This window comes from Hypanus sabinus, chromosome 4, assembly GCF_030144855.1.
Source record: "Hypanus sabinus isolate sHypSab1 chromosome 4, sHypSab1.hap1, whole genome shotgun sequence".
Taxonomy (NCBI): Eukaryota; Metazoa; Chordata; class Chondrichthyes; order Myliobatiformes; family Dasyatidae; genus Hypanus; species Hypanus sabinus.
The window spans coordinates 57904516-57931989 of record NC_082709.1 but is presented as its reverse complement, the minus strand read 5'-3'; the positions used below and the strand labels follow the sequence as shown (position 1 = coordinate 57931989).

At 41.0% G+C, this 27474-nt stretch overlaps 1 protein-coding gene across 4 annotated transcripts in view; it reads left to right on the top strand.

Annotated features, from left to right (window-relative positions):
• Positions 1-3840: 3840 nt before the first annotated feature.
• The window catches only part of LOC132392791 (hyccin 2-like), a 44528-nt gene continuing 20894 nt past the window's right edge, over positions 3841-27474 (top strand). Inside the window, exons 1-5 of one of the 4 annotated variants that reach the window (XM_059967155.1) lie at positions 3841-4000; positions 14769-14844; positions 15479-15580; positions 15708-15887; positions 25582-25662. In XM_059967155.1, the coding sequence (XP_059823138.1) occupies positions 14794-14844; positions 15479-15580; positions 15708-15887; positions 25582-25662 (414 nt within the window). In that variant the 5' untranslated portion in view covers positions 3841-4000; positions 14769-14793. Of the gene's footprint in view, positions 4001-6862; positions 7012-14768; positions 14845-15478; positions 15581-15707; positions 15888-25581; positions 25663-27474 lie in introns of those variants that run through there. The other 3 variants (XM_059967154.1, XM_059967152.1, XM_059967153.1) reach the window with 3 other exon arrangements.

The following is a 27474-nucleotide window of genomic DNA, read 5'->3' as shown; positions in this document are numbered from 1 at the left end:
CTGGTTCCTCAGGAGGTTAAAGAAATTTGGCATATCGCTGTCGACACACCAATTTTAATCAATGCACCATAGACAGCAGTCTATCTGGAGGCATCAGGGCTTGGGGTGGCAATTGCTCTGCACCACAAGAGACTGCAGAGACGTGTGGGTATTATTTATTTGTGATTGTTTGTCTGCCACCGGAATTATACCAGCTCTCTGTGCCTTGCACTATGTGTGACTGTCGGTACTGTGTTTTGCAACTGGCCCCTGAAGTACACCATTTTGCTTGGCTGTACAGTATTCATAGGTGTGGCTGAATGACAGTTACACTTGAACTTGATTAAACCTCAACTTGACTCAGCTCGGCACGTCACAAAACACAGCCTCCCCTCTGAGGACTCTGACTGTATTGCTCTCTGCCTCAGTAAAGCAGCCAGCATTATCAAAGACCACCATCCACCCCACATATCCTCTCTTCACCTCCCTCCCATTGAGCAGATACGAAAGCCTGAAAGCCTGTACCCCTGGCTCAAGGACAGCTTCTACCTCATTGATATTGGACTCTTGAACAGACAATTTTTATAAGATAGACTTTAACCTCCAATCTACTTCGTTATCATCTTCCACCTGAGTAACTTTTATGCTTTATTCTGCATTGTTCTTGTTTTACCTTGTTCTACCTCAATGCACTGAATAATGACTTTATGAGAGGCAATAATGTATCTGTAGGTGGTGCATTACAGTGGTTCTCTCTTGCATCTCTTTCCTCCTGCATGTACAGTTCTTGTTGGAACACAAGATTGTTGGGAAGCACCACAAATCACCCCCATTCTGGAGATACTGACAGATATGTAGCTGCAGACCTGTCCAAGCACCTGGTGTATCTTCAGCTTGTCAAAGACATGTAAATCACATCTAGGTGTTTAGTTACATAGCTCTGGAAGAGCTATTTATATTGTTTGATAATGCTCCTGCAGTGTGCCTTGCAATTTTCTGTTGCAATAACTGCTACATGAAATGTTTCTTGGAAGATGTAAAATAGACTCTTTTCTCCCTCCCTCCCTCCCTTCTTTCTCTCCTTCCTTTAGTTCCTCCCTCTCTCCTCTTCCTCCCTCTCAGTCCCTCTGTTCTGAGGATGGAAGAGTTTAATTTTCTCTTATGTAGATTAGTTTCTTCTCTTATCACTCTTAACAACTTTGCTAAGAACCTCTGTCCAAATTAGTTGATCAAAGCTTCCCATTATGGCTGCAAACAACAGTACATCCTAATAACATCAAGTCACTAGAAGCAAAAAACTATGAATCTTACAGGCTTTCTAGAAAAAGTTTAAAATTTGCAAAGCACTGCTTATTCCTTGAAAAGAAATCAAGTTTTTCATTTATAGTTTTAATTTTTCTACTTCAAAATGTCCTAAAATCTATTACTGCAAATGAAAAACTTTATAAGTATGTCACTGCTGTAACATAGGAAGTATAGTAACTAAATTGTGCACAGGAAGTTCAAAAGAAAAAGAAATGGATAAAGTGGATTGATGATCTACTCCTGAAAATGGGAGAAAAAGATTTGCTGTTATGAACTTGAAGACAACAGAAAGAGGATTCTCTCTGATCTCCTAGCCAATCAAATCAACAACAATAAACCTATCATCTGGACTTTTTTTCATTGAGACGTTGCTGTGCAGAAAACAGCTACTGTGTTTCCTGTATTATACTGAAATTGAGGATTGCTAGGCAGCATGGTTTGAAGGGCCCATTCCATGCTGTATCTAAATAAATAAATAAATTAGAAACAAATTATTTTATTGTGTTACAAAGAATATTCCAAGTACTCAAGAGGTCTAAGCTCATAAAACATTCTCACATTTCAAATTACTTCAAAATCAAAATTATTCAACTATTTTTAAAACAAACAGACATAGGCAGAACTTAACATCCAGACCACTCTAAAAGATGTACTTGCAAGTTAAGAAATGCCCAAGTAAACAACCAAATGTACTTCATATAATGTAACTAAACACCCAGATGTGATTTACATGACTTTGTCAAGCTGAAGATACACCAGGTGCTTGGACAGGTCTGCAGCTACATATCTGCCAGTATCTCCAGAATGGGGGTGATGTGTGGTGCTTCCCCACAACCTTGTGTTCCAACAAGAACTGTACATGCAGGAGGAAAGAGATGCAAGCGAGAACCACTGTAATGCACCACCTACAAATACATTATTGCCTCTCATAAAAGGATATTCAACATCAGATCCAATAGAGACAATGGATGAGTCTTTCCTAAAGTTTATTATTGTATTGAAGAGATACAACATAGAAACATGTCCTTCAGTTCACCATATCCACACTGATCATCCACTTATTATTCTTTTCCATGTATCCCTCTCCCATCAGGGAGGAGGTTAGATAGCGTCTACACCAGGATCATCAGACTCAAAAACAGTTACTTTCTCCAAGCAGTAAGGCTGATCAACACCTCCACCCACTAACCCACCCATCCACACCACTCACCACCATTACTTTTATCATTTCCTGTAAGAATCACCTTATGTAAGACACTCCTGTGCCTAGTGTCACTTTATTGACATACAGTCAATCTATGTATGTAAGCTATCTTATCTATTTATATTTATTGTGTTTTATTATTGTGTTATCTCATTGTATTTTGTGCTGCATCAGATCAGGAGTAAGAATTATATTGTCTCTCCCAGAGAGTTGTGGGGGTCTGGAATGCACTGCCTTGGAAAGCAGTGGAGGCCAATTCTCTGGATGCTTTCAAGAAGGAGCTAGATAGGTATCTTATGGATAGGGGAATCAAAGGGTATGGGGACAAGGCAGGAACCGGGTATTGATAGTAGATGATCAGCCATGATCTCAAAATGGCGGTGCAGGCTCGAAGGACCGAATGATCTACTTCTGCACCTATTGTCTATTGTTCTCCTTAACACTTGTGTATTGGAAATAACATTAAATAATCTTAATCCGAATCATGAATTCTCATCAAATTCCCCGAGATTCTACCACCCTACCGGGGGCAATTTACAGCAACCTATTAACACCTCGACCCACACGTTTTTTTGGAATCTGACAGGTAAACGGCGGTCACAGGGAGAATGTGAAACTTCACCCTGACAGCACTGAGTGTCAGGATCTGTGTAATTAATGTGAGGCAGCAGTTCTGTGCCATCTTCACTGTACACAGTTCGGATGTATCTGCACCGTCCTTAACCCAGACTTGTCAATTCTATTTGCTGACGCCCGCGTCAAAGTGATCGACCTGATAATATTAACAGCATCTCCTTCAACAAAATGCTGTCTAGCTTTCTGTATTTCATTATTTTAACTTTTCTGTTCAAAAGTGCTGCATCTGCTTTTTGATTACTCTGAACGCTGCAAGTGTGTGCAAGCTGGATGGGGACAGGCGGCGAACCTCACGCCTTCAGTTTATCTTTCATTCTTCTTCCTCCACCAGTCACTGTTGATGGGGCAGTGTTTACCCAGCATGCAGTTCGAGTAAGCCCTCGTCCTATTAAATAGACACGGCCGGTAAGTTTAATTGGAGGGTTGTCTGTTCGCCCGGAATCCTGGGATGTGTCTTCCTCCATTGTAACCTCTCATTCAACTTTTGAAGTGATAGGTGCCTAGCGTTCAGTGGGCTTTCAAGGAGTCGTAAAATCGTACTTAATTACTTGTGGATTTATAGAATCTGCCGTGAGGCAATGGTATCCAGATACCCGGACGGTTTAAAACGTGACACCAACTGTATTACAGCCGACAAGGTAAGAATGTGACACTCGCTCTTTTAACCAATAGGCTGTGTGGATAGAAAGAGGTGACGGAGCGCCCTGGTCCAATAAGGTTCTCGGATGGAGGGAAGCTGGAGGCCGGCTCCTGGATGTTATTGAGGGAGGAGAATGCGGCGAGCCGCCGGGAGCGGGCCGCTGCTCCGGGCCTGAGAGCACGGCCGCTTAGCACTTGGGCCCGTCGACACAAAAATAGCCTCCTCAGGCCACACAGGTAAGATCTAGGGATCCTCCCAAGAAGAGGGCTCAGGTGAAGAAGCAATGGAAAGGAGGATCGGATTTACGCCTAGGCCACGGGGTTAATTTACAAGGGCAGGATGGGGGAGAAGGGGTTGAATGGACGAGAAGGAATGGGAAACAAGGTTCCTTTTAGGGAAAGTCTTGTTATATATGAACTGGAGTGATCCTTTTCTGATTGATAGCTGAACAATGCAGTGCTATTCTTGTGTTGATTATATGTTGATGTAATTGTAGATAGTGGCGTTTTAACTGCATTGACTGGGTTACCCCGATAATTTTTTTTCACTTATTTGTGTGCCAAAGGTAATTCATCAATATAATTAGGATGGGAGAAGTTCAGTGATAGCAGAGGTTACTTGGACACGCAGCCTGCTTTGTTTGCGCAGAGACTGTGTCAAGCGCTATATTTGGCTATATCAAGCGGCTTGACACGTTTGACATCTGCTTTTATACGGTTCCTATTGTTCTGGCTGCTGTACACTTTCACAGGTTAATTGTTCTTGTCAGGTGGCTCGCTGTTCTTTGAGCAATTCTGCATTCTTGAGTATTTCTGGTACAAGTTACAGAGATATGCATGGTTGGTGAACTTTTCACTGCAGTACCTCTTTTTCTTGCTTTGCTTGCAATTTTGGTCTAAAGGCAAGAATAGTAATAAACTAACCTTTTAAATATAGCTTCAGGGATCTCAGCATAGCACTATTTAATAGTTGACCAATGTTGGCCTCATCTCCTTAATATGGCATTTCTCCATACCTGACTGTTTCAATTATTTGACCACATCCATTTAATGAATCATCTTCAGCACCTGCTGGCCTAAGATTTCCAGAGGTTCACAACCCTCTGAGAAGAAATTTCTATATACCTCAATTTCAAATGACCTCCCCTGATGTTGTAGTTAAGTCCCCTTGCTTGAGACTCTCCCGTTCATGAAAACATTCCCATATCTACCATGGAAAACTCCCCATAGAATTTTGTGTGGTTACACCTCGTCCTTGTAGAAACACAGTCCCAAACCACTTTGTAAATAAGAAGAGATTCTGCAGATGCTGGAAATCCAGAGCAACACACAATGCTGGAGGAACTCAGCAGGTCAGGCAGCATTCTTTGGAAGTGAATAAATGGTCCCACCTGAAGTGTCAGCTGTTTATTAATTTCCATAGATGCTACCTGACCTGTTAAATTCCTCCAATATTTTGTGTGTTTTGCTCCAACCCATTTTGTCCCATTCCAGGAAATGGCCTGCTGAATCCCCTTTGGACTGCCTCCAATGTTACAATATTCGTTCTTAGCTAAGGGACCAAAACTGTATGCGTTATTCCAGATGAGCACTGAACAACACTGTGCATTAAAAACAAAACCTCCCTGCTTTTAAGCTCCAACCTCTTGCAATGAAGACCAAAATCCATTTGCTGCCTTCATTACTTTTCTGAAGAGGAGCTGTTTATTTCCAACTATGTTTTATGTGAATCAGAATGGATTGAAAACTAATTAACACGCTTCTTCCAATACCATGGACACAAAAAGTTAAAAGGAAGTTTATTATCAAAGTACATGTATGTCACCATATACTACCCCGGGATTTATTTTCTTGCAGGCATTCACAATAAATGCAAAGAAACACAATAGAATCAATGAAAAACTGCACTTAACAAGACAGGCAAGACAGACCAATGTGCAAAAGACAACAAACTGCAAATACTGTATAAAAAGGGGGAGAAAACAAAATAATGATAGAAAAGCAATGGATATTGAGAACATGAGATGAAGAGCCTTTGAGTCCAAAGGTTATGGGAACAGTTCTGTGTTGATTCCTATGTGTCATCTTGTTTCTGCATTCTGTCTTTTTTTTGGATGGGAATCTTATTGCAATTGAAACATGCACAAAATGCTAGAGGAACTCAGATCAGGCAGCATCTATGGAGATGAATAATATTGTAATTGAAATTTTGATTGCAGACTAATCTCCATCAGGAATAATAGTGGTGATGGTGGGAGAAAGAGTAGTCATTTTTCTATTATTGATTTAAAGCGATGTAGCTGACATGGGAGATCTTTGACCTGAACTTCCATTCTACTGCAGTAGAGTTAATCACCTTGAACAGCTTCCAGCTGTTTGACTGGAGGCTGTGAAAGATGTTTGCCATGTTCCAGTATGAGCTCACTCTGTCTTTGTGTCAGTGGTGTCTCTGGATTTTGCACCAGCTCTATGTGATTAGTGTGTTCTCCTTTTCTGATTGGAGTCCGGCTGCCAAACTGTAGTGATTGCTAGCCGAAGGCATCACTCTTGTAGGTTTGTGCATCATCTTCTGTGGGTTGTTAAGAGACAGTTCACACTTGTTGCATATTCAAACACTGAGGATGGTTTGAGTTCCCTCTCGTAATTCTGTAACGTTCAGTCCGTGTAGGTTGAGACAAAAGCAGAAAGACTGAGCTACCTCTGTATTTGGGAGTTTTTCAGCATCTGGTTTCCTCATTCCATATTCCACTAAACCCGGGGTAGGGAACCTTAAGCACAAGTGATTTTCTAGCATGCGTTATTCATTAATTTGAGGCAAAACATAACTAGATGTATTTAAATGGATAATTCCCATATTTCAAGTCTTTTTTAATGGCATTTATCTGGCCCACTGTCCACTCATTAATACGTAATCCAGCCCACAGAGGCAAAAAGGTTGCCAACCCCTGCACTAAACCATGTGTTTGATTTTCCCATGCCGTGAATAGATTACATGATTTGGCAAAACATCTCAAAGGTTAACTAACGATGTAAGGATTTCTTTTTACAAAAATCATTCAGTACATTGCCTTCTTTTGAAGGCACTGATTAATGCATACTGGGCATTGTCATCCAGGGCTACCTGTACTGACTGACTCTGTTCGGTGTTGAATGTCAGGGTACCGTTTTCTTGTGCGAGCTATTTACCTCGGAGCTGCTGCTTCTTCTGGTGTACGACACTCAACCTTGCAGCAGGATTCGGACAAGGGGTAGGAACATTGCACAAATCTGTAGATCTGAAGTCTAATGTCAACCTGGAATCAACTGCCTTAAAATAGACTGGCTCTTCTCTCTAGTGTGACAGAAGCTTGTAAGGGAAGTCATAAAAATAATAGATTCTGCGTATGGTGGGAATCCAGAAAAACAAACACAAAATACTGGAGGAACCCCGCCCCCACTCCAGGTCAGGAAGCATCTATGATCTTTTGAGAGGAATAAGCAGTTGGCTGAGACCGTTCATCAGGGGAAGAAGGTGGGGGGGGGGGCGGGAAGGAGTACAAGCTGGCAGGTAACTGGTCACATTGTTAGGGGTGGAGGTTTGGAGGGGGGATTAAGTAAGGAGCTGGGAGGTGATAGATGGAAGAGACAAAAGGCTGAAGAAGGAATTTCATGTGAGAGGACAGTGGACCATGGAAGAAAGGGAAGAAGGAGGTGCACCAAAGGGAGATAAGGAGAAAAGAAGGGGGTAAAATGGAAGACAGAACAGGGAATGGGAAAAAAAGAGAGAAAGGGTATGTGGATAGATCAAGGTAAGGGAGGTGGTGTTTTTGGTAATGTTATCTTCCGCTAATCCAGATGTTTAATCCGTATATTTAGCAGCTCTTTTTGCTTGGTTTAATCCTCTGCACTGTGTTAAAAGCAATGTGTTGCCCAAAGCACAATGACTGACTCACTCTGTTCCAGCTATTCAATGCTTTAATCTCCACTTTATAATGTTTTGGGAGGTATTCTCATAATCTTTGAGAGTGCTCTAATCTGGGCTTCATCCAAGTGTATTTAGCTCATATGCAATGCAAAAGTCAGTTTCCATAAGCACCATTAATTTTACTAACAAAATGTGTCAGTAGACATCAGGCTAAGAAAAATACTTAGCCTGTCTTCTGTTCTCTGGCTGCAATTATAAGAATGTAATAACTAACAAAATACATTTTCAAGGACTTTTAAAAATTAGTGTCATTGATCACATTAAAATTTAATGAAAGTCATTAAAACAGATTGTTTTCAAAAGTTCAGCTTCTCTGCAAAGAAGTCGTCTTGGACATCATTGTCATTTGAAGAGATGAGTTTTTGTTTTTGAAATCTTGAATATTTGCAGTAGCTAGTGTTTGCTGTTTTCTGGCATGGTTATGGTGGTCCTTCCAGAGCCTAGCTGCTAAAAGATTTTAGTTTCTACAGATAGCCTGAATGTGCAGCGATGTGTCTGATGGCTTAGACTTTACTCAGTATCAACATAACCTCAGATCAGGGGTTCCCAGCCTTTTTTTATATGCCATGGACCCCCTATTACTAACTGAGACCCAAGATAGGGACCCCTTCTTGAGCTGGACCTGGCCAGCATGGTGATTGCTGGATTCTTTCCCACCTTGCAGTACATATTGCTGGTGAAAACCACACACATGACTCCTGCCAGCAGCTGGTGTTGTGAAGAAAATCTGAGTTGGCATGTGTGCATTTCAAGTTCTTTGTGTCGTGAGGAGCTGGGTCATTAATTAATAGCTTGAGCCTTGCTCTTGTGATCCAGTTTATCTTGAACTCACTGAGTCACTGCTTTGTAACACATTCTTTGCTGGTGAACTTTGGAAATGTATTTACCGAAGTAGCACTGGCTGTCGGCGGGTGTAGCATTCCATTGGAATTGAGGGCAAGTGAGAGAGCTGTGATCGGGTACACTTCTGGGGGACTGAGCTAACCATGACTTCCATTGTAACATACCACAGCTGGGATCGGGTGAACCAGTTTTTACACTGAGCTACTCAGTTGCTGTTTAAACACATCAGGGGAGAGCCTTCACTGGAAGAACTGCTTTGGCTGAAGGATGCAGCTTGCTGCCACCTTCCTCAAGGGCAGCCAGGAATGGGCAATAAATGCTGACGTGCCAGCAATGCCCAGACATCACGAAGTGGACAAGTAGAAACTGAACTAGCTGATTAAAGAACAAAGGCCTAAGATAATCTTGTTAAAGGATTTTTGGCATGTAAATCCTCCTCCTGCTGTTCATTAGTTCATAAATAACCACAAAAGCTGCCTTTGTCCAAATAGAGTTTGGAGCACTTAACTAAAGCACAGCCAGACTTTAGACAGACTAAAAGCAGAAATTTCATCGGCCGATGTATCAATTGGCCATTATTCAGTCTATTAGTTAATGCACATGAGTGTTGTCAACTACAGTACATGCATTATTGGGAAGGACGTATTTCTGGGGAAACTGAAAAGGATGGGCAGAATACATACTGGACATTTTGGTGCAGGCTATTCAAAAGATTGTTGCAGTAAAAAAATATCCAGTCAAAGGCTTGTATCTAGAGAGTCAATGGAGTTGCAACAAAAATTTATAAATTGAACAGAGAAATGTGAATTGGCATGTTTGCAGAATAACACCATTACAATAATGCACAGTAAGCTCCCGATTTCAACACTTCACTTCACGTAGGGGGCTCACTGCATGTCAACCTTCCTTTTGTGACACTGGCATGGCACTGAGGTACAGCTAGCAGTCACTGTCTCCCAGTTCTAGAGATCAGGGTTCAATCCTGAGCCTGGGTGTATTCCATGTGGCGTTTTCTCATTCTCCCTGTGACTGTGTGGATCTCCTTTGGATGCTCTGGTTTTCTTCCACTTAACCACGTCATTGGGTAGGTTACTTGCCCCAGTGTGGGTGGGTAGTAGGATAGGAAGGCAGTTGGGAAACTTTATAGGGAAAATTAGTTGGGGAATGGGAATGCTCATAGACTTTTGGGGACAAAATGGCTCGCTATAATATATGGCAATGCAGGACGATCTGTTTTCTAAGTTATTTCCAACTGTGCTTTAATTTTCTCAATTCTCTACCTTTTGCCAGTTCTCCATTTGTCAGAATATTTCTGCTTATTTATACTCACACTAACTATTTTTCCAAGTTCTCACTAGAAATATTACTCTAACTCAACCTGTCCATCTTGATCTCTCAGTTCAGGTGTCTGTCACTTCCCCAATCACTTCCACCCTCTCCTCCAACTTTTCTCTGGACCTGCATCAAAAAATAATTTTCTATTTGGCTTTTTAAACTCCTTGCTTTGTTTTTACTTAAACTCTTCAAACTGATCATCCCATTAGATGCCTTTTGCAAATTGATCTAGTAATTTAACTCTTGGCACAATTTCAGAATGGTGCAGAACTATGCCACCTACAAGTCCAATATTTTTCCTGATGTGGGGTGGCCAGAACTGTACTTTAAGTGATGTCTGATTAATCAAGCTACCCAACATCCTGGCAGATTACTTTGTTACACCTCCTTTCAACAAATGGCAGCAGCAGTATGGGAATAGAGCCTAGTCCTCAAGTTGCAAACCTGCTCATGTACTACTATTATACACCTTAGAGGCAAGTATTCTGCTTCCTGGCTCCCCTGTGAAAATTATGCTGGCTTCTTTGATGGCTGTCTTCAATGACTGTCGCAGTTCATCACAAGCAAAGCTATCCCATCATTGAGTACATTTACAAGGAACACTGCCACAAGAAATCAACATTCATCATCAAAAGCGACCTAGTGTCCATCCAGGCTCTCACTACTACAATGTCCCTCTGTTTTGAGACTGTGCCCTCAGGTTTGACACTCCCCCACCGAAAGAAGCATCCTCTTCACATCCACTCTGTTTCAACTTTTAAAAGGTTTCAATGAGATTCTTCCCCCCCCCCCATTCTTCTAAATTCCAGCAAGTATAGGCCCAAGCCTTCAATCACTACTCATATGATAACCCTTTCATTCCCAGAAACATTCTCATGAACCTCCTCTGAACCCGTTCCAACGTCAGCATATCCTTCCTTAAATAAGGGACCTAAAACTGCTCTCAATACTCCCAAGTGAGACCTCACCAGTACCTTGTAGAGCATCAGCATTACATCTTTGCTTTTATATTCTAGTCTTCTTGAAATTAATGCATTTGCCTTCCTCACCACAAACTCAATCTGCAAATAAACTTTAGAGAATCCTGCATAAGGACTCCCAAGTCCCTTTGCACCTCGGATTTTTGAATTTTCTCCCTGTTTAGAAAATAGTGTGCTTTTATTATTTCTACCACAGTGCATGATCGATCATAGACTTCCCAACACTGCATCCCATCTACCACCACTAGTCACCAGCAGCCAATCTGAACGACTCCTTTATTCCCATTCTTTGCCTCTGCCAATCAGCCAATGTTCTATCGATGCTAGTATCTTTCCTGTAATACCGTAAGCTCTTATCTTGTTTAGCAGCCTAATATGCGGCATCTTGTCAAAGTTTTTCTGAAAATCCAAGTATACAACATCCACAGATTCTTCTTTGTCTATTCTGCTTGTTATTTCTTCAAAGAATTCCAACAGATTTGTCAGGCAAGATTTTCTCTTAAGGAAACCATGCTGACTTTGGCCTACACACACAAAATGCTGGTGAACGCAGCAGGCCAGGCAACATCTTTGACTTTGGCCTGCTTTGTAATGTGCCTCCAAGTACTTTGAAATCAAATCCTTAACAATCCATTCCAATATCTTCCCAACCATTGAGGTCAGGCTAACTGGCCTATGATTTCCTTTCATGTACCTCCTCCCATTTGCAATTTTCCAGTCTTCCAGAATCTAGTGATTCTTGAAAGATCATTACTAATGCCCCCACAATCTCTTCAGCTACCACTTTTAGACCTGATGGACTACACCCCAGGTTCTAAGTGACTTATCTATCTTTAGGCCTTTTATTTTTCCCGTGCACCTTCTCTCTCGAAATAGCAACTGTATCATTTCTGCTTCTTGACACTTGAACTTCTAGCACACTTCTAATGTCTCACAATGAAGATTGATGCAAAATACTTATTCCATTCATCCGCCATCTCCTTGTTCCCCCATTACTGCCTCTCCAGCTTCATTTCCATTCCCTGCACATTCATGTGCTTATCCAAGAGCCTCTACAACACCTCAATCTTATTTGCCTTCTCTACTACCACCCCAGGCAGTGCATTCTAAGCATTCACCACTCTCTACATCAGCAGTTCCCAGTCTTTTTTTTAATGCAATGGACTCCTACCATTAACTGAGGGTTCTGTAGGGTTGGGAGCTCCTGCTGTACATAAAAATTCTTGCCCCCCCACATATCTCCATTAAACGCCCCCCCACCTTAAATGGATGCCCTCTGGGATTAGGCATTTAAACCATGGATAAAACATACCTCCTCAGCCTCTGCCGCTCCAGAAAGCACAACTCAAGTTTATCCAATTGCTCACTATGTCACTATATTAAAACTTTGACCTTTTCTTTCATTGTAGGGCTTCTTGAATTGGCCAGTGAGTCTTTGACAAAGTATTTTAGCATGTAATTCCCATGACTTGTCAGCAAACTTGTGTACAACCAGCATAATCTTTATAGGCTATAGACTTTGTCCCTCAAGGATCTCATTGTTTCAATGATGTCAAGTAAGTTGAGAGATGTTTCTGAAACTGATGTTGGACCTCGTTCTTTTTGTTGTTCCTGCTTGTGGCATGTGGCTCAATTTTCATAATAAACAAAAGTCAATGCTCTTTATAATGGAATTTTATTTTGTTAATCCCAGTTAGCAGTTTTGATTTGTTGTTTTTCTTCCCTCCCCCCATCCCCAATAAACAATAGAAGTTTGCAAAGGTTGACAGACCTGTTTTGTTTTTAACCCTTAAAGCTGGATAAGTTGGTGAGAATTAAATGAGTTAAAGTAATCCATGGAATTGTTGTAGATTTTGTCTGTGGTGTTGGTGACAACTGTTCATTTGATATTAATCGGCATGCAAAACTTGTTGCATAGTTCATTGAACTTGTTCATCACAATTCCTGAGAGGAGTTTGAGCTTAATGTAGAGTTATCTGCAAAAAGCAGGTGAATGGTGAGGTGGATGACCTTTTCTAGTTTTAACCATCTGCTGTTGATCTGTTTCAGAGTGAGCCTGAATGCTCGTCTCCAGGAGAGCAGAAAACCCTTAACCTAAGCGTTCATACTACCAACATGGTATAAGCTTCTTGAGTTGAAGACTCTCATATCATAACCCCTTTTAAATATCTAATGATTGAGTGCTTTGGTGGTCATTAGGGTCTTCTAATAAGATCTCGGCTGATCTCAACTCCACATTCCTGTGTATTCATAGTAACATTTTGCCCCTTTGATTTTCAATAATTTATTTTTAAAGTGATTTTCAATAATTTGTTTTTAAAGTTTCCACTTCTACTGCCCTTTTTAAAGAGAAGACTTGCTAAGTTTTGCAACCCACCAAAAGGAAAATACTTGGTAGATTTCATCTTTTAATGGTGGCCCCTGATTGTAGATCTGCATGCAAGAGGAAACATGCTCTCTGCTTCCACTAATGTCAGTCCACATCAGGATCTTGTTTTTTAAAAGAAACTGTTTAATTCAGCTCCTTATTCCTAATTTTCCATTAATTCCATACATTCTATTTCCAGGTGAGCAACACACTGAAAATCAATAGAAACCCATTAACTGTTTTGACATCTCTGGTTAACTCTATCTTGTATAATATTTTCTCCTTGTTAATCTTTTAGACATCTTTGGTTTTGTATTTTGTCCACTTTATTGAGTGCTATTTGTCTTTGGTTTTATTTACTTAGCCATGGTGAATCCACCTCTTGGAATTTTTGTTCCTCGTTGGATGTATCCAGCCTTTGTGTTATGAAACATTGCCTTAACATTTGTTTTTTGCATTGTAACTGACCAGCTCCTTTTCTGCTCACTCTTGCTAAATTTGCATTCATGTCCTGTTCCCAGCTGTTACTAATGTTTGTACATGGCCTGTCATATCTCCCTTCATCAATTGCTTGAAATTTTCTTGGATCTAACGTGAATGGCTTCACGGTTCTCCACATTGTTAATGTCTTTCTGATACATTTCGCCTATTATTGTCTTACTCCTTTAGACAAGGTTATCAGAGATCCCAACAGTCATAGGCCTCTTCACTTTGGCAACACAGCAGTGGAAATTGTAAGCTGTTTCAAATTCTTGTGAGTGCACATCTCACACATCCCCTCATGGCCCAAGAACATTCTTCAGTTTAGAAAGCTCACCAGCATCTCTACTTTGAGGAGGCTGGAAGAAGCTGGATTATGTGCGTGAATACTCAGAACCTTGTACAGATATGCATTTGAGAGCATCCTAACATGTCGTATGGCTGTGTGGTACGGGAAGTGCACAACAGTGTGCCAGAGGGTTCTATGGTGGGTAGTTAAAACTGTCCAACGCATCACTGGCATGGGTCAACCTGCCACAAGGACATGTAGAAAGAAAGGTGCTAGATAAAGATACAGTATCATGAAGGATTCCACCCACCCTGTTTGTGGACTTTGTTCTACTGCCATCAGCATCCATGTGAGGAACATGACACTTTCTTCTCTGTCCCTCAGGCCATCTGACTGATCAACACTGCCATCCGTTAATCCACCCCACCACCACGACATACACATCACCTAATGTCACTATGTACAAACAATCAGTTTATGCATACAACAGTTATTTCTGCATTGTACTTTATAGGATTGCTGTTTATATATAGTGTGTTTTTTTTATTTATGCTGCATTGATCCAGAGTTAACAGTAATTTTGTTCTTTGTATTTGTGTATTGAAGAATGACAATAGGTGATCTTAAAGGTGGACTTGTCAGTAAACTGAGATATTTGGCTACTGGATTGCAAGTGAGCAATTTAAAAGTTATTCATGGCATGACGTTTCTGATTACACGTGATTAAAGCTTAACTAACTTTGTAGGTAACTGGAAGTGAGGATTAAAAAGATGCTGGACTCTGACAGAGGGGTTGTGGAGGACTGGCTCTCCCAATTCAAGGTAAGGTTACTTTCAATTCCACTTAGAAGTTCTTGTTGTTACCACATTGTCAGAACTTGAAAGTTCCCCTGGGTGTCTTTGAAAACCAATTCCAAGCTCCTGCACTGCAGTTAACTGAACAAAGTTTATTCACAGATTCCATGCCCACAATAAATGGGAAATCTGCTTCCATAGTGACACACTTTTCCTTAAGCACTGAGTGGAGAGGTATCCTTCCTGTCTGTTTATTTCCTATTCCCAGTTCTATTGTGTTGTTCCTGATACACTGCTGTCTTTGTACACTACGTGGTTTCTGAAGTACTGTCCGAGGAATGACAGCAGTGTGACATAACGTTAGAATTGATCTTGATGTTTCATGAAATTACTTGGTTCTGGCATTGCCTTTCATTCAAGGGTTACAGCAGTGACAAGCAGTAATTCTATCTGTCATTTTGCTAAATAACAATTATGTGGAAGACATGGATAATTGAAAGCAGTTTGAATTTAGATTTGTTCTATAATTGTAATTGTGTATTAACCCTCTGAGTGAAAACAACTAACCTGTGGTATGATGGTAATAGTACCAGTGTCCACCTTCACCTGCTTCACTGTGTCCACATCTATTTACAATCACTTCCCCTTTGCCTTTTGACAGACTGTCCCTGAAACTCAGATATCCACTTATGCAGCAACCCTCCACCAGAACAATACAATAGTGCCAGCTCTGTACAAAGTCATCCAGGACCCCAGCAATGAGGTCAGTGCTGTGGATTGGGGCAAGGTGGGTGGTTGGGGGGGAGGGGTGGGACAGGAGTGGACAACGGGGAGGAATTGAGGCCTAGAATGGTGTGCTGTTTCTACTTCTCTCCTTGCTCTGTCTGCAGTTATTGGAACCTGTCTGTCATCAGCTATTTGAGTTGTATCGGAGCTCTGAGGTGAAACTAAAGAGGTTTACACTCCAGTTTTTGCCTGAACTGATCTGGGGATATTTGCGCATCACATCAAGCAGAGAGAGACATTGCAATGGCTGCATTGAAGCTTTGCTACTTGGTATCTACAATCTGGTGAGTTTGTTATGGGGGGGTCGTCTCTCTTCATTGAAGAGAGATGAAGGACTAAAAACAGAAAAAAACCGACAAGAACTCAACTCAGAACCATTCACTCTTTCACTGGAGGAGCAACTTAATATACAGTGGCTGGATTTACAGTTGTGTGTTGCTTATGTTAGAAGCACCTTTTTAAACATGATTGTTTTATTATTGACGTAGTCAAGATTCTCTGGCTGGTAAGAATTAAATTATTTTAAATCTATTACCATCTAGCTTCTCGTGTTCCACCCGTAACAACCCCCAGCGACAGTAAAAGCTGGGGTTCAGAAGGGAGAAAGGAAAAACGATGCAGCTAATTAAGAAGAGTGCTGAAGGACTAAAGTTTTCTTCCAGCAGCATTCACCTCACCTGTTGACATTGTACTGCCAGGCCTGATGACTGTAAGCCTAGAACACTTGCACAGTATAAATCATCTCTCCACTTGTATTTTACTCAATAATAAATGCTAACAATGATCAGTGTATCCATATAATCAAATTGTATTTATATCATATGAAACACTACCTGCACTTGAACAATTACGCAGATATTTGATGATAATAAGGGGCAGTAGCCCCTTGGGACTGATTGAAATCAGCTATAGTTGGAGTCTGCTGCTATTTTAGAATTTTGTGGAGTCTATTTTGCCTTCCATTAATCAGGACCTGTAATGTGGCATGAGGGGTCTGCTTTACACTCTTGAAACTGGCTGTCAAATCACAATGTTGCAGTGTGCTGCATAATAGTAACACCACAAGACCAGTCTGTTATATCACAGAAACAGCATGTTAAATTGCAGAAGGTTGGAGTAAAGGAACGGGCCAGCAAATCAGTCTTGGACGGGCCCCATCAGTTTATTATCTCGTGTTGCACTTCCTCTTTAATTTGTAAGAAGTGAGAGCAGCAATAGGGATATGACTATCTCGACCCATCATAAGATTTTTAGCTTCACTGTCATGAATTGCTTACAATTTCCTTGGTACCCAAAAACTTTACTGTTCGGCCTTGAATATGTTCTATAATTGAGTATCCACAAGCTTGTGGGGTGGGAAGTTCCAAATATTCACAACCCTTTGATTTCTTTTAAAGAGGAAATTCTCCTTTGCGAATTGTTTATCCTGAGACTTTGCCACTAACTAGCTCTGCAGCTGGAGGAAGTGGCCTGAAGTTAATTGCTTTGAACTTCACTTTGCACTTTCCAGATTAGTGGGTGTGACGCTAATCCAATGAGGATTAGCAGCCCTTGAGTATCATATTTACAGAATTTGCAACTTTTTAAAATTCCTTGTTTCAGTTCTAACTGGCTGAGAATGACCCCATAATAATTCCGGTAAGTTGTATTTATTTTTAGATCTGATCTTTTGCTACTGAAGACAAATATACATTGTTTTTCCCTATTTGCTGGGTATAAACTTTGACTTGTAGACATGTTACCAGAACCCTAATGCTAATGTTTTCCAGTCCTCTGCCATACATTTAGTTTTTGTTTTGATCATAACTTAACATTTCATCATCAGTTTCCTTCCATTAATGTGTCCATAATCCTTTTCAATTTGTTTTGTATACTCTTTGTTCATTTTCCACCTATTGTCAGCAATCCTGGTTACAGAATATTTTGTCTGCTGGTTTAGATCATTGACATTGGCCATATTTGGTTGATGCTTGGGCACCAATCTTGGTCATATCTCTCCCATTTCCCGCACATCAGCCCTCGCCCCCATCTGCCCACCACCCCACTCGGGCCAGGGTTCCCCGTGTCCTCACCTATCACCCCACCAGCCTCCAGGTCCAACGTATAATTCTCCATAACTTCCACCACCTCCAATGGGATCCCACCACCAAGCACATCTTTCCCTCCCCCCCCCCCTTCTGCTTTTTGCAGGGATCGCTCCCTACGCGACTCCCTTGTCCACTCGTTCCCCCCCATCCCTTCCCACCGATCTCCCTCCTGGCACTTATCCTTGTAAGTGGAACAAGTGCTACACCTGCCCTTACACTTCCTCCCTCACCAGACAGTCCTTCCAGGTGAGCCGACACTTCACCTGTGAGTCGGCTGGTGTGGTATACTGCGTCCGGTGCTCCTGGTGTGGCCTTTTATTTATTGGTGAAACCCGACGCAGACTGGGAGACCGTTGCACTGAACACCTGCGCTCATTCCGCCAGAGAAAGCAGGATCTCCCAGTGGCCACACATTTTAATTCCACATCCCATTCCCGTTCTGATATGTCTATCCATGGCCTCCTCTACTGTCGAGATGAATCCACACTCAGGTTGGAGGAACAATACCTTGTATACCGGCTGGGTAGCGTCCAACCTGATGGCATGAATATTGACTTCTCTAACTTCCGTTAATGCCCCTCCTCCCCTTCTTACCCCATCCCTGACATATTTAGTTTGTATTTTTTTTCTCTCTCTCTGCCCATCACTCTGCCTGTTCTCCATCTCCCTCAGGTGCTCCCCCCTCCCCCCCCCTTTCTCCCGAAGCCTCTTATCCCATGATCCTTTCCCTTCTCCAGCTCTGTATCACTTTTGCCAATCACCTTTCCAGCTCTTGGCTTCATCCCACCCCCTCCAGTCTTCTCCTATCATTTCGCATTTCCCCCTCCCCCCACTACTTTCAAATCTCGTAGTATCTCTCCTTTCAGTTAGTTCTGACGAAGGGTCTCGGCTGGAAACATCGACACTGCTTCTCCTTCTAGATGCTGCCTGGCCTGTTCCACCAGCAGTTTGTGTGTGTTGTTTGGTCACAACTTCAATAGTTAACACATAGATACCACAAGTAATTACCAGTCATCTCAAAGCTGCCTGCTTAATTAAGTCAAAATGTAGTTTAAGAATAATATGTATTAAAAATTTATCTAATCATCCTTAATTTTGTGTAATAATTAAATTGGCAGCTTTTAGTTAAAACTCTGAAAATTCAAATATATATCAACTGCTGGTTTCCTCATTAGAAATTCAAAATACTTGTCAAATAAAATTTCACTTGTGTGCATCCAGCTGTGCCAAATCATATCATGATTTTTCAAATGCTTCTGAATATTTCTATTTTTTAAAAAAATATATATCACTGGTATCAGGTCAATTAGTTTATAGATCTTTTCTCCCCCTTTTTCCATTTCTGCTTTTTCCTTAATTTTGTTTGTTAAGTAAAACCTGGTTTCCTGCCCTTTCTAGAATTTGTTTTCCATCTTGAAAAACGTCTTTGCTCTTTCTGTATTTTCCCTTTGTAATTTCTCCTGTAGATTTAATGTAATTGTTCTTTTTGTTTCTGCACAACTATCAAGGCTCTTATTTATTGTTGGTATACTACCACTTCCCTTCCAAATTTCTTTGTTATTCTGCACTAAATTCTCAATCCTTGTTATACCCTTGTACAAAGATTATGAAACTCCATTATTTTGTATCTTTGAAATCCTTCGATCATTATTTCACTTTCTTCTTGTGTCCTTTACTCAGTGGAAAATGCATCCGTTATTAGTTGTGAATTATTTCTTCAAACATCTATAAAAGCACGTTTTTATCATATGTTGAAGATGTAGCATCTGGTCTTACACTGGCTAATAGACCACTCTTGCCAGCCTAGTTTTGAATTGTTCAGATTGTTATGTTCTCTTTACATTGATCTTGAATTGGGTTAAAGGACAGCACACTGTAATGGGCCAAAGAGCATGTATGATACTGTTGTATTTGATGTTCTTTAAGTCACTAGTTTTATTCTAATTACTTTAAGCACTTTCAGCCTTTGAGTAATAATCAAAATTAGAATTCACAAATAGGTCAAAGCTCTTAATAATTAAGGAGCCTCATAAAGAACTTGGTTGTTTGTTGTAAGTCCTCTGCTAGAGATTAGTGGCTTAAAAAGAAATCTGCTTGTGTGATGTTTAGCATCTGGATTGTGATTATGCCAGCTCCAGCCTGTCACACTGTTATTCATTTTGTGATGGAAGATACTGTGATGCATTTTCCTCCCTTTTAGAATGTCTACATAACCAGCCCACCCACTGTGTGCACATATGGGCAACAAGCAAAGAGTCAAAGGGACATCATCCTCCGCACCTTCTGCCATCTCCAAACAGATCCTACCACCAAACATGTCTTTACCTCTTCCCACCCCCCCCCAACTACTTCTGCTTTTTGTAGGGATCGCTCCCTCCACAATACTATTGTCTAATTGTCCCTCCCCACTAATCTCCCTCCTTCTGACACTTATCCTTGTATGTGGCCAAGGCACTACACCTGCCCATTCACCTCCTCCCACACCTCCTTTCAGGGAACTAAGCAGACCTTCTAGGTAAGGCAAAACTTCCACTGCAAATCTGTTGGGGTGGTTTATTGTGTCCGATGCTCCCAAAGCAGCCTCCTTGACATTGGTGAGACCCTTTGTAAACTGGAGGACCACTTCATTGAGCACCTCTGCTCATTCCGCCAAAAGTCAGACTTCCCAGTGGCCAAATATTTTTATTTCAATTTCCATTCTTACTCTGACATGTTGCTCCATGGCCTTATCTTGGCACAAGATGAGGCCACCCTCAGGGTGGAGGACCAACATCTTGTATTCCATCTGGTTACCCTCCAACCTAATGGCATGAATGTCAATTTCTTCTTCTGGTTTTTTAAAAAAAAGTTTCCCTCACTCCCTTCCCTTTTCTATTCCCCACTCTGACCTCTACCTCTTTTAGAAACATAGAAAACCTAAGGCACAATACAGGCCTTTCGGCCCACAAAGCTGTGCCAAACATTACTTTAGAAATTTTCTAGGATTATCCATAGCCCTCTATTTTTCTAAGGTCCATGAACCTATCCAGGAGACTCTTAAAAGACCCTATCGTTTCCACCCCCACCACTGTTGCCAGCAACCCATTCCACGCTCTCACCACTCGGTTTTTTTTTAAAAACTTACCCCTGACATCTCCTCTGTACCTACTTCCAAGAACCTTACAACTGTGCCCTCTCGTGCTAGCCATTTCAGCCTGGGAAAAAAAGCCTTTGACTATCCACATGATCAATGCTTCTCATCATCTTGTACGCATCTATCAGGTCACCTCTTATCCTCTATCGCTCCAAGAGTTCACTCAACCTATTCTCATAAGGCATGCTCCTCAAACCAAGCAATATCCTTGTAAATATCCTCTGCACCCTTTTTATTGCTTCCACATCCTTCCTGTAGTGAGGCAACCAGAACAGAGCACAGTACTCCAAGTGGGGTCTGACCAAGGTCCTAATTAGCTGCAACATTACCTCAGCTCCTAAACTCAATTCCACGATTAATGAAAGCCAACGCACCTCATGCTTTCTTAACCACAATTTTAACCTGCGCAGTAGCACGTAGTGTCCTATGGACTCGGATCTCAAGATCCCGCTGATCCTCCACACTGCCAAGAGTCTTACCGTTAATACTATATTCTGCCATCATATTTGACCTACCAAAATGAGCCACCTCACACTTACCTGGGTTGAACTCCATCTGCCACTTCTCAGCCTAGTCTTGCATCCTATCAGTGTCCCACTGTAACCTCTGACAGCCGTCCACACTATCCACAACACCCCCAACCTTTGTGTCATCAGCAAGCTTACTAACCCATCCCTCCACTTCCTCATCCAGGTCATTTATAAAAATCACGAACAGTCAGGGTCCCAGAACAGATCCCTGAGGCACACCACTGGTCACTGACCTCCATGCAGAATATGACCCGTCTACAACCACTCTTTGCCTTCTGTGGGCAACCCATTTCTGGATCCATAAAGCAATGTCCCCTTGGATCCCATGCCTCCTTACTTTCTCAGTAAGCCTTGAATGGGGTACCTTATCAAATGCCTTGCTGAAATCCATATGCACTACACCTATTGCACTTCCTTCAATGTGTTTAGTCACATCCTCAAAAAATTCAGTCAGGCTCATAAGGAATGACCTGCCTTTGACAAAGCCATGCTGACTATTCCTAATCATATTATGCCTCTCTAAATGTTCAAAAATCCTGCTTCTCAGGATCTTTTCAATCAACTTAGCAACCATTGAAGTAAGACTCGCTGATCTATAATTTCCTGGTCTATCTCTACTCCCTTTCTTGAATAAGGGAACAACATCTGCAGCCCTCTAATCCTCCGGAACCTCTCCCATCCCCGTTTATGATGCAAAGATCATCACCAGAGGCTCAGCAATCTCCTCCCACAGTAGCCTGGAGTACATCTTGTCTGGTCCCGGTGACTTATCCAACTTGATGCTTTCCAAATGCTCTAGCACATCCTCTTTCTTAATATCTACATGCTCAAACTTTTCAGTCTGCTGTAAGTCATCCCTGCAATCGCCAAGATCCTTTTCTGTAGTAAATATTGAAGCAAAGTATTCTTTAAGTATCTCTGTTTTCTCCTCTGGTTCCATAAACACTTTTCCACTTTCACACTTGATAGGTCCTATTCTCTCACGTCTTATCCTCTTCACATACTTGTAGAATGCCTTGGGGTTTTCCTTAATCCTGTCCACCAAAGCCTTCTCATGGTCCCTTCTGGCTCTCCTAATTTCATTCTTCAGGTCCTTCCTGCTATCCTTATAATCTTATAATGTCATTACCAATTTTTAAAAAAATCTTTGTAAACTCTTCTTCTTGACTAGATTTACAACAGCTTTTGTACTTCATGGTTCCTGTACCCAACCATTCTTTCCCTGTTTCATTGGTCTGTATCTATGCAGAACCCCACACATATATCCCCTGAACATTTGCCACATTTCTTTATGTTTCCCTGAGAGCATCTGTTTCCAATTTATGCTTCCAAGTTCCTGCTTGATAGCCTCATATTTCCCCTTACACCAATTAAATGCTGTCCTAACTTGTCTGTTCCTATCCCTCTCCAAAGCTATGGTAAAGGAGACAGAATTGTGATCACTTTCACCTGCCTATCTTCTCTCATTGGGTCTCTTTCTCCACCCCTCCCCCAAACCTCCTTCCTCTTCTCCTATGGTCCACTCTCCACTCCTAACAGATTCCTCCCTCTCCTGCCCTTTATCTTTCCAGCCCACCTGGCTTCCACTATCACTTTCTAGCCATCCTCTTTCCCCTTCCCCTACCATTTTATTCTGGCGTTTTCCCCCTTTCAAGTCTGAAAGAAGGGTTTGGTCTGAAATATCAACTGGTTATTCCCTTACATAGATGCTACCTGACCTGAGTTCTGTGTGTGTGTGTTGCTCTGGGTAATAGCTGTTTGCTTTGGATAAGAAAGCATCTTGTAAATACACAGCATGTGTAGATAGAGTCCATCCACCCCAATATAATCTTTCTTGGCAAACTGCAATAGCTTGTTCAATCAAAAGATCAAAGGTTAAGTTTATTAACCATATACATTTACAAATATTAGGTATTTGTAGTGGTGTGTTGGCATGACGTGCGAAAAACAGAACATTCAACAATTGTAAAAATGGAGAATGATCTAAAAATAAAGTTAGAACTTAAAGTACAGATATGGAATTAAATTTGTATAATACATAAGACATTGGAACAGATTTGGGTTATTCAGCCCATTGTTTGTTCTGCGAATTATATATAATTTAAACTGCATTATAAAAAGTAGTTTAAAGTTCTGATGGTGTATTGCAGTGACTGAGTTAATAGAAGCAGTGGGGGGCCTGACGAAGTAAACTACTTGGGGGAAGAAACTTTTTAAGATTGAAGATTTCAAACTCTTTCTCAGCTAGAAGTTCATGATAACCCTTCACTCTGTTTTGTATTTAAGTAGTGGCTTTCACAATCTTGGTGCATTCCAAAACATTTTGTATGCCAAGTAAGTACTCCTGTAGCTGTATGAACTAGACTGATCAATGAAATGTATAGGTTGATTGAGTAAATATTGATCATGAGGGGAGATGAGCCTTGCCTTTAGGATTCATCCCTTCAATAGAAAGAACAGGGACTAGTACTGGTCTGGTGAGAAGGTTGGGTTGTGTCACTGAACGTCTGGTCTGAGACTAGGTGAGTAGTAGGTATGATCTGGAATAGTGAATACAGAACATTAGAAGAAACTTTGTCATGTGGCATTACAAATACAAAATTGAAACATTAGCTTCTGATTTAAATTTTTAAAAACCTCAGGTAAGTGTTTGAAAAGGGAAGGAATCAGTATTACTTTTCCCCCACTCTATCCTCATTCTTAGAATCTTATTTTGCTTCCATCTTCGCATCAACATATTGACCTGGCAGTATATAATTGCCGTGTGAAATCAGGGACCACCTTGCCTGGTGTTGATGCTGTGTCAGCCTGTGGCTAACTTGAAGTCACCTGTAGCATTTTTAACGTGAATAAAATTAGAAATGTTTTTGGCTCAGACCTGTGAGAGTGTGGGTCTTGACCTGGAGCTGTGCTCTGTGAGAAATTCTGCCAACAAGTCTTCAGCTGGCACATTTTAACCAAAATAATGAACTGTTCAGCTCAGTGTTGCCATGCAGTAGGTTTTTAGTTGTAGTATTGTTTGTGTCAGCCTTCCCTGTTCATTTCAGTGAAGTGAACACAAATCTTCATGTTGAGCATCCATTATCTGAAATACTTGGAGCTGGAAGTGTTTCAGATTTCTGAATTATTTATTTATTTTGGAATACTTGCATGTATGCAATGAGAGAGAGCTTGGGGCTGGAACCCGTCGAAAGATCAAATCATTTGCATTACACGTACAGTTTGTGTACAGCTGGTATGGAGCATACAGTGTGATCAGTCCACAGTCGGAACACAGTCTGACGTGATGGAGCTGGGTCCTCTACAGACTGTTTGAGTTGAATGACTGCAATCTACTACCGGGTTCCAGTACTGTGATTGGCTTCATACCTGCTGTTGATTTCAAACAGCCCCGCCCGTTCCACAGCAACTATGATGGCGGGGTGGGGGGGGGGGGGGTGGTTAGTTTTCTATATTTTAATAATTTTGTGCATGAACAATTGCCTTCAATTTTCCATTCGTTGTGATAAATCGTTGCTTGTTTCATGATCAGCGGCATTTTTTACTGTGATGCTGACAAATCCATTCTTTCAATACAGGCTCAAGATCTTCATTTTTCACCTTGAGCAGTATTTTCCTTTTTTCCCCATTAACTTTTGTTCATTATTTGTGGTCACACCTCAGAACTCTCTGTGGTGCACACACATCTGCACATCACCAGGGAATTTTCCATTTGTAATGTCATGTCTGTGCTCAAAAAACCTTTGGATTTTGGAGGTTCTCATTTTGGAATTTCAGATAATGGATACTCAACCTGTACTTTTTATCTCTGTTCTCTGTCCTTCTCTTTCACATCTGTGCTCGTCATCATTCTTTAATTTTCACATTCATTTATTTCTATCCTTCTGTCATCCTCATTTTTTCCTTTATAATTGCCTCTGCATGATTCTCTGAAGTATGCCTCCCTTCAGTATGTGCTTTCCTGTTTAAGCTGGCAGGTTTTTGGGGTGTATTATTGGGTCCTTGAGAAGCTGAACTTTGTTTTTGGGGGTGATGGGACACTGGATTGTGCTATTGTGACAGACATGATTAAGGTTTATCAGGTTCACAGCAAGTGGTCAGACTAGATCTGGGATCTGTTCCTATGTCCCAGTCATTTTAAGCCCTCTCAAGCTTTTGTTCAATTTAGTAATAATTAATAATTTTAGTCAAAATGGAAGTTAGTATAATGCACTTTATTTCCTCACAGGAGATAGTGGATAGAGATGGAAACAATAAGGTCCTGTCTTTTACAATCCCGTCACTGTCCAAGCCATCAGTATATCATGAGGTGAGTGCCTTCTTGTGATGCCATCATTCACTTCCTTCATGTTCCTGGAGATCTCAGTGATGTAAAAATTGTGTACTCAATGCCACAGCTTCATGTTTGTTGAGAATTTGGAAACTTGAAATTTTCTCGAAATGAAATAGATGATCTAATCTCCTTGGAAATTGTGTGGCTATGCTTCGGTGACGATGGTATTTGGTATGTAATGATTGGTCTCAGCAAGTCTTGACAAGAGTAAGAAGTCTTTGTTACGATTCATCGCTGTCCGGAGAGCTGATATGGGAAGTTTATGCATGACCAAGTTTCAGGATAAGCCTGGTTGATCCCAGTGGATATTCTCACTATCTGGTTAATTGGGGAGTTGCCATCTCCTGTGTGGAATGTACAGTATCTTCCCATTGACTCAGACTTCAAGGAGTGTGGTTGGTAAGGATGATTGATTTCAAGGAACTACACAAATTCTGGGGGTTCGCAGGAAGTGTACCATTGGTCAAAATGCAGATGAGGAAGGCTAATATTTCCGCTATCCAATGAAATTGTAGCTGACTCCATATATTGCTTCTGCCCTGGTGTTTGTTTAATGAGAACACTTAAATCTTCAATTAAATAATTTACTCAGCAGTTAAGATTTTCTTTACTAACAATATGCTTCAGGCTGTGCTGTATGATCTGAGGACAATCCATTTAGCCCTTTTGGGTCATAGTTCCTTTTCAAAACCTCGGGATATATATCCTTGCAAACCTCACAGTAAGTATTTTGTTATCGGCAGCTACTGATACAAGGCTAGGTGGCAATGCAGAAAGGTTTCAAAGGTATTTGAACTAGTAAGTGAATAGGAAGGATTTAGTAGATGGAATATAATGTGGAAAGTTATAAGGTCAACAACTTTAGTAGAAAGTCATGACAAATTGAAAGTTGCTGATAGTCAGAAGGATCACTGTGTTTGTGTGTTAATTGCAGAAAGGTACCATGTAGGTACATAAGTAATTGGAAAGATGAGTAGTATTTTGCTCTTCATTAAAAGAGGATGTGGATACAATAATTTAACTGTCTTATTCCCATTATATGGGATCTTGGTAAGATTGCATCTGGAAAAGAGTGTCCATCTGGCGTCCCCACTAAAGGAAGGACTTGTGATTAGAGGGAGTGTGGTAAAGGTTATTCAGATTCATGATAAACCCACAATTCTAGGAATCAGAAATAAGCAAATTTGGTATGCATTCTCAAGAATGGAAGGCTGAAACATGCATAACTCTTGAAGGGTTTGGCAGAGTAGATGTGAGTTTTCCCTGCTGGGGCATGGGCACCAGGATCCAAGATGAGGGAAATTGTCATCCATAACTATGCAATTCTGTACTGAAGGGCTGTAGAGCTCAGTTGCTGATTAGATTAGAGATCAATGGATTTTTCAATATTAAGGGACCTGGGTCAGTACCAGAAAATGGCACGAAGTTGAATGATGAGTTGTGTCTTGGCAGTATAGGTATCTGAGGCCAAATCTTCTTTTCCTGCTTTTGTTTCTTATCTACTGCCTTTATCCAGAATTATCTGTTTCTGGTTTGTTTTGATACAATATAAATGATTGCTAATAAATCTTAAAATTTGTACAACTGTAACACCCTCACACTGTACTTCAGAAGTTGTATTCAAGATCTACTCTAGACATCTGAGCATCATAATATAGGCTAAGACTTCAGTGCAAAATTGAGTAGGTGCTGGGCTATTTCAGATGAAGCGTTAACATTCACAAAGAAAATCCCATGGCAGTATTTTTAAGAGAAGCAGTAGATTTACCCTTGGTATTCTGTTCATAG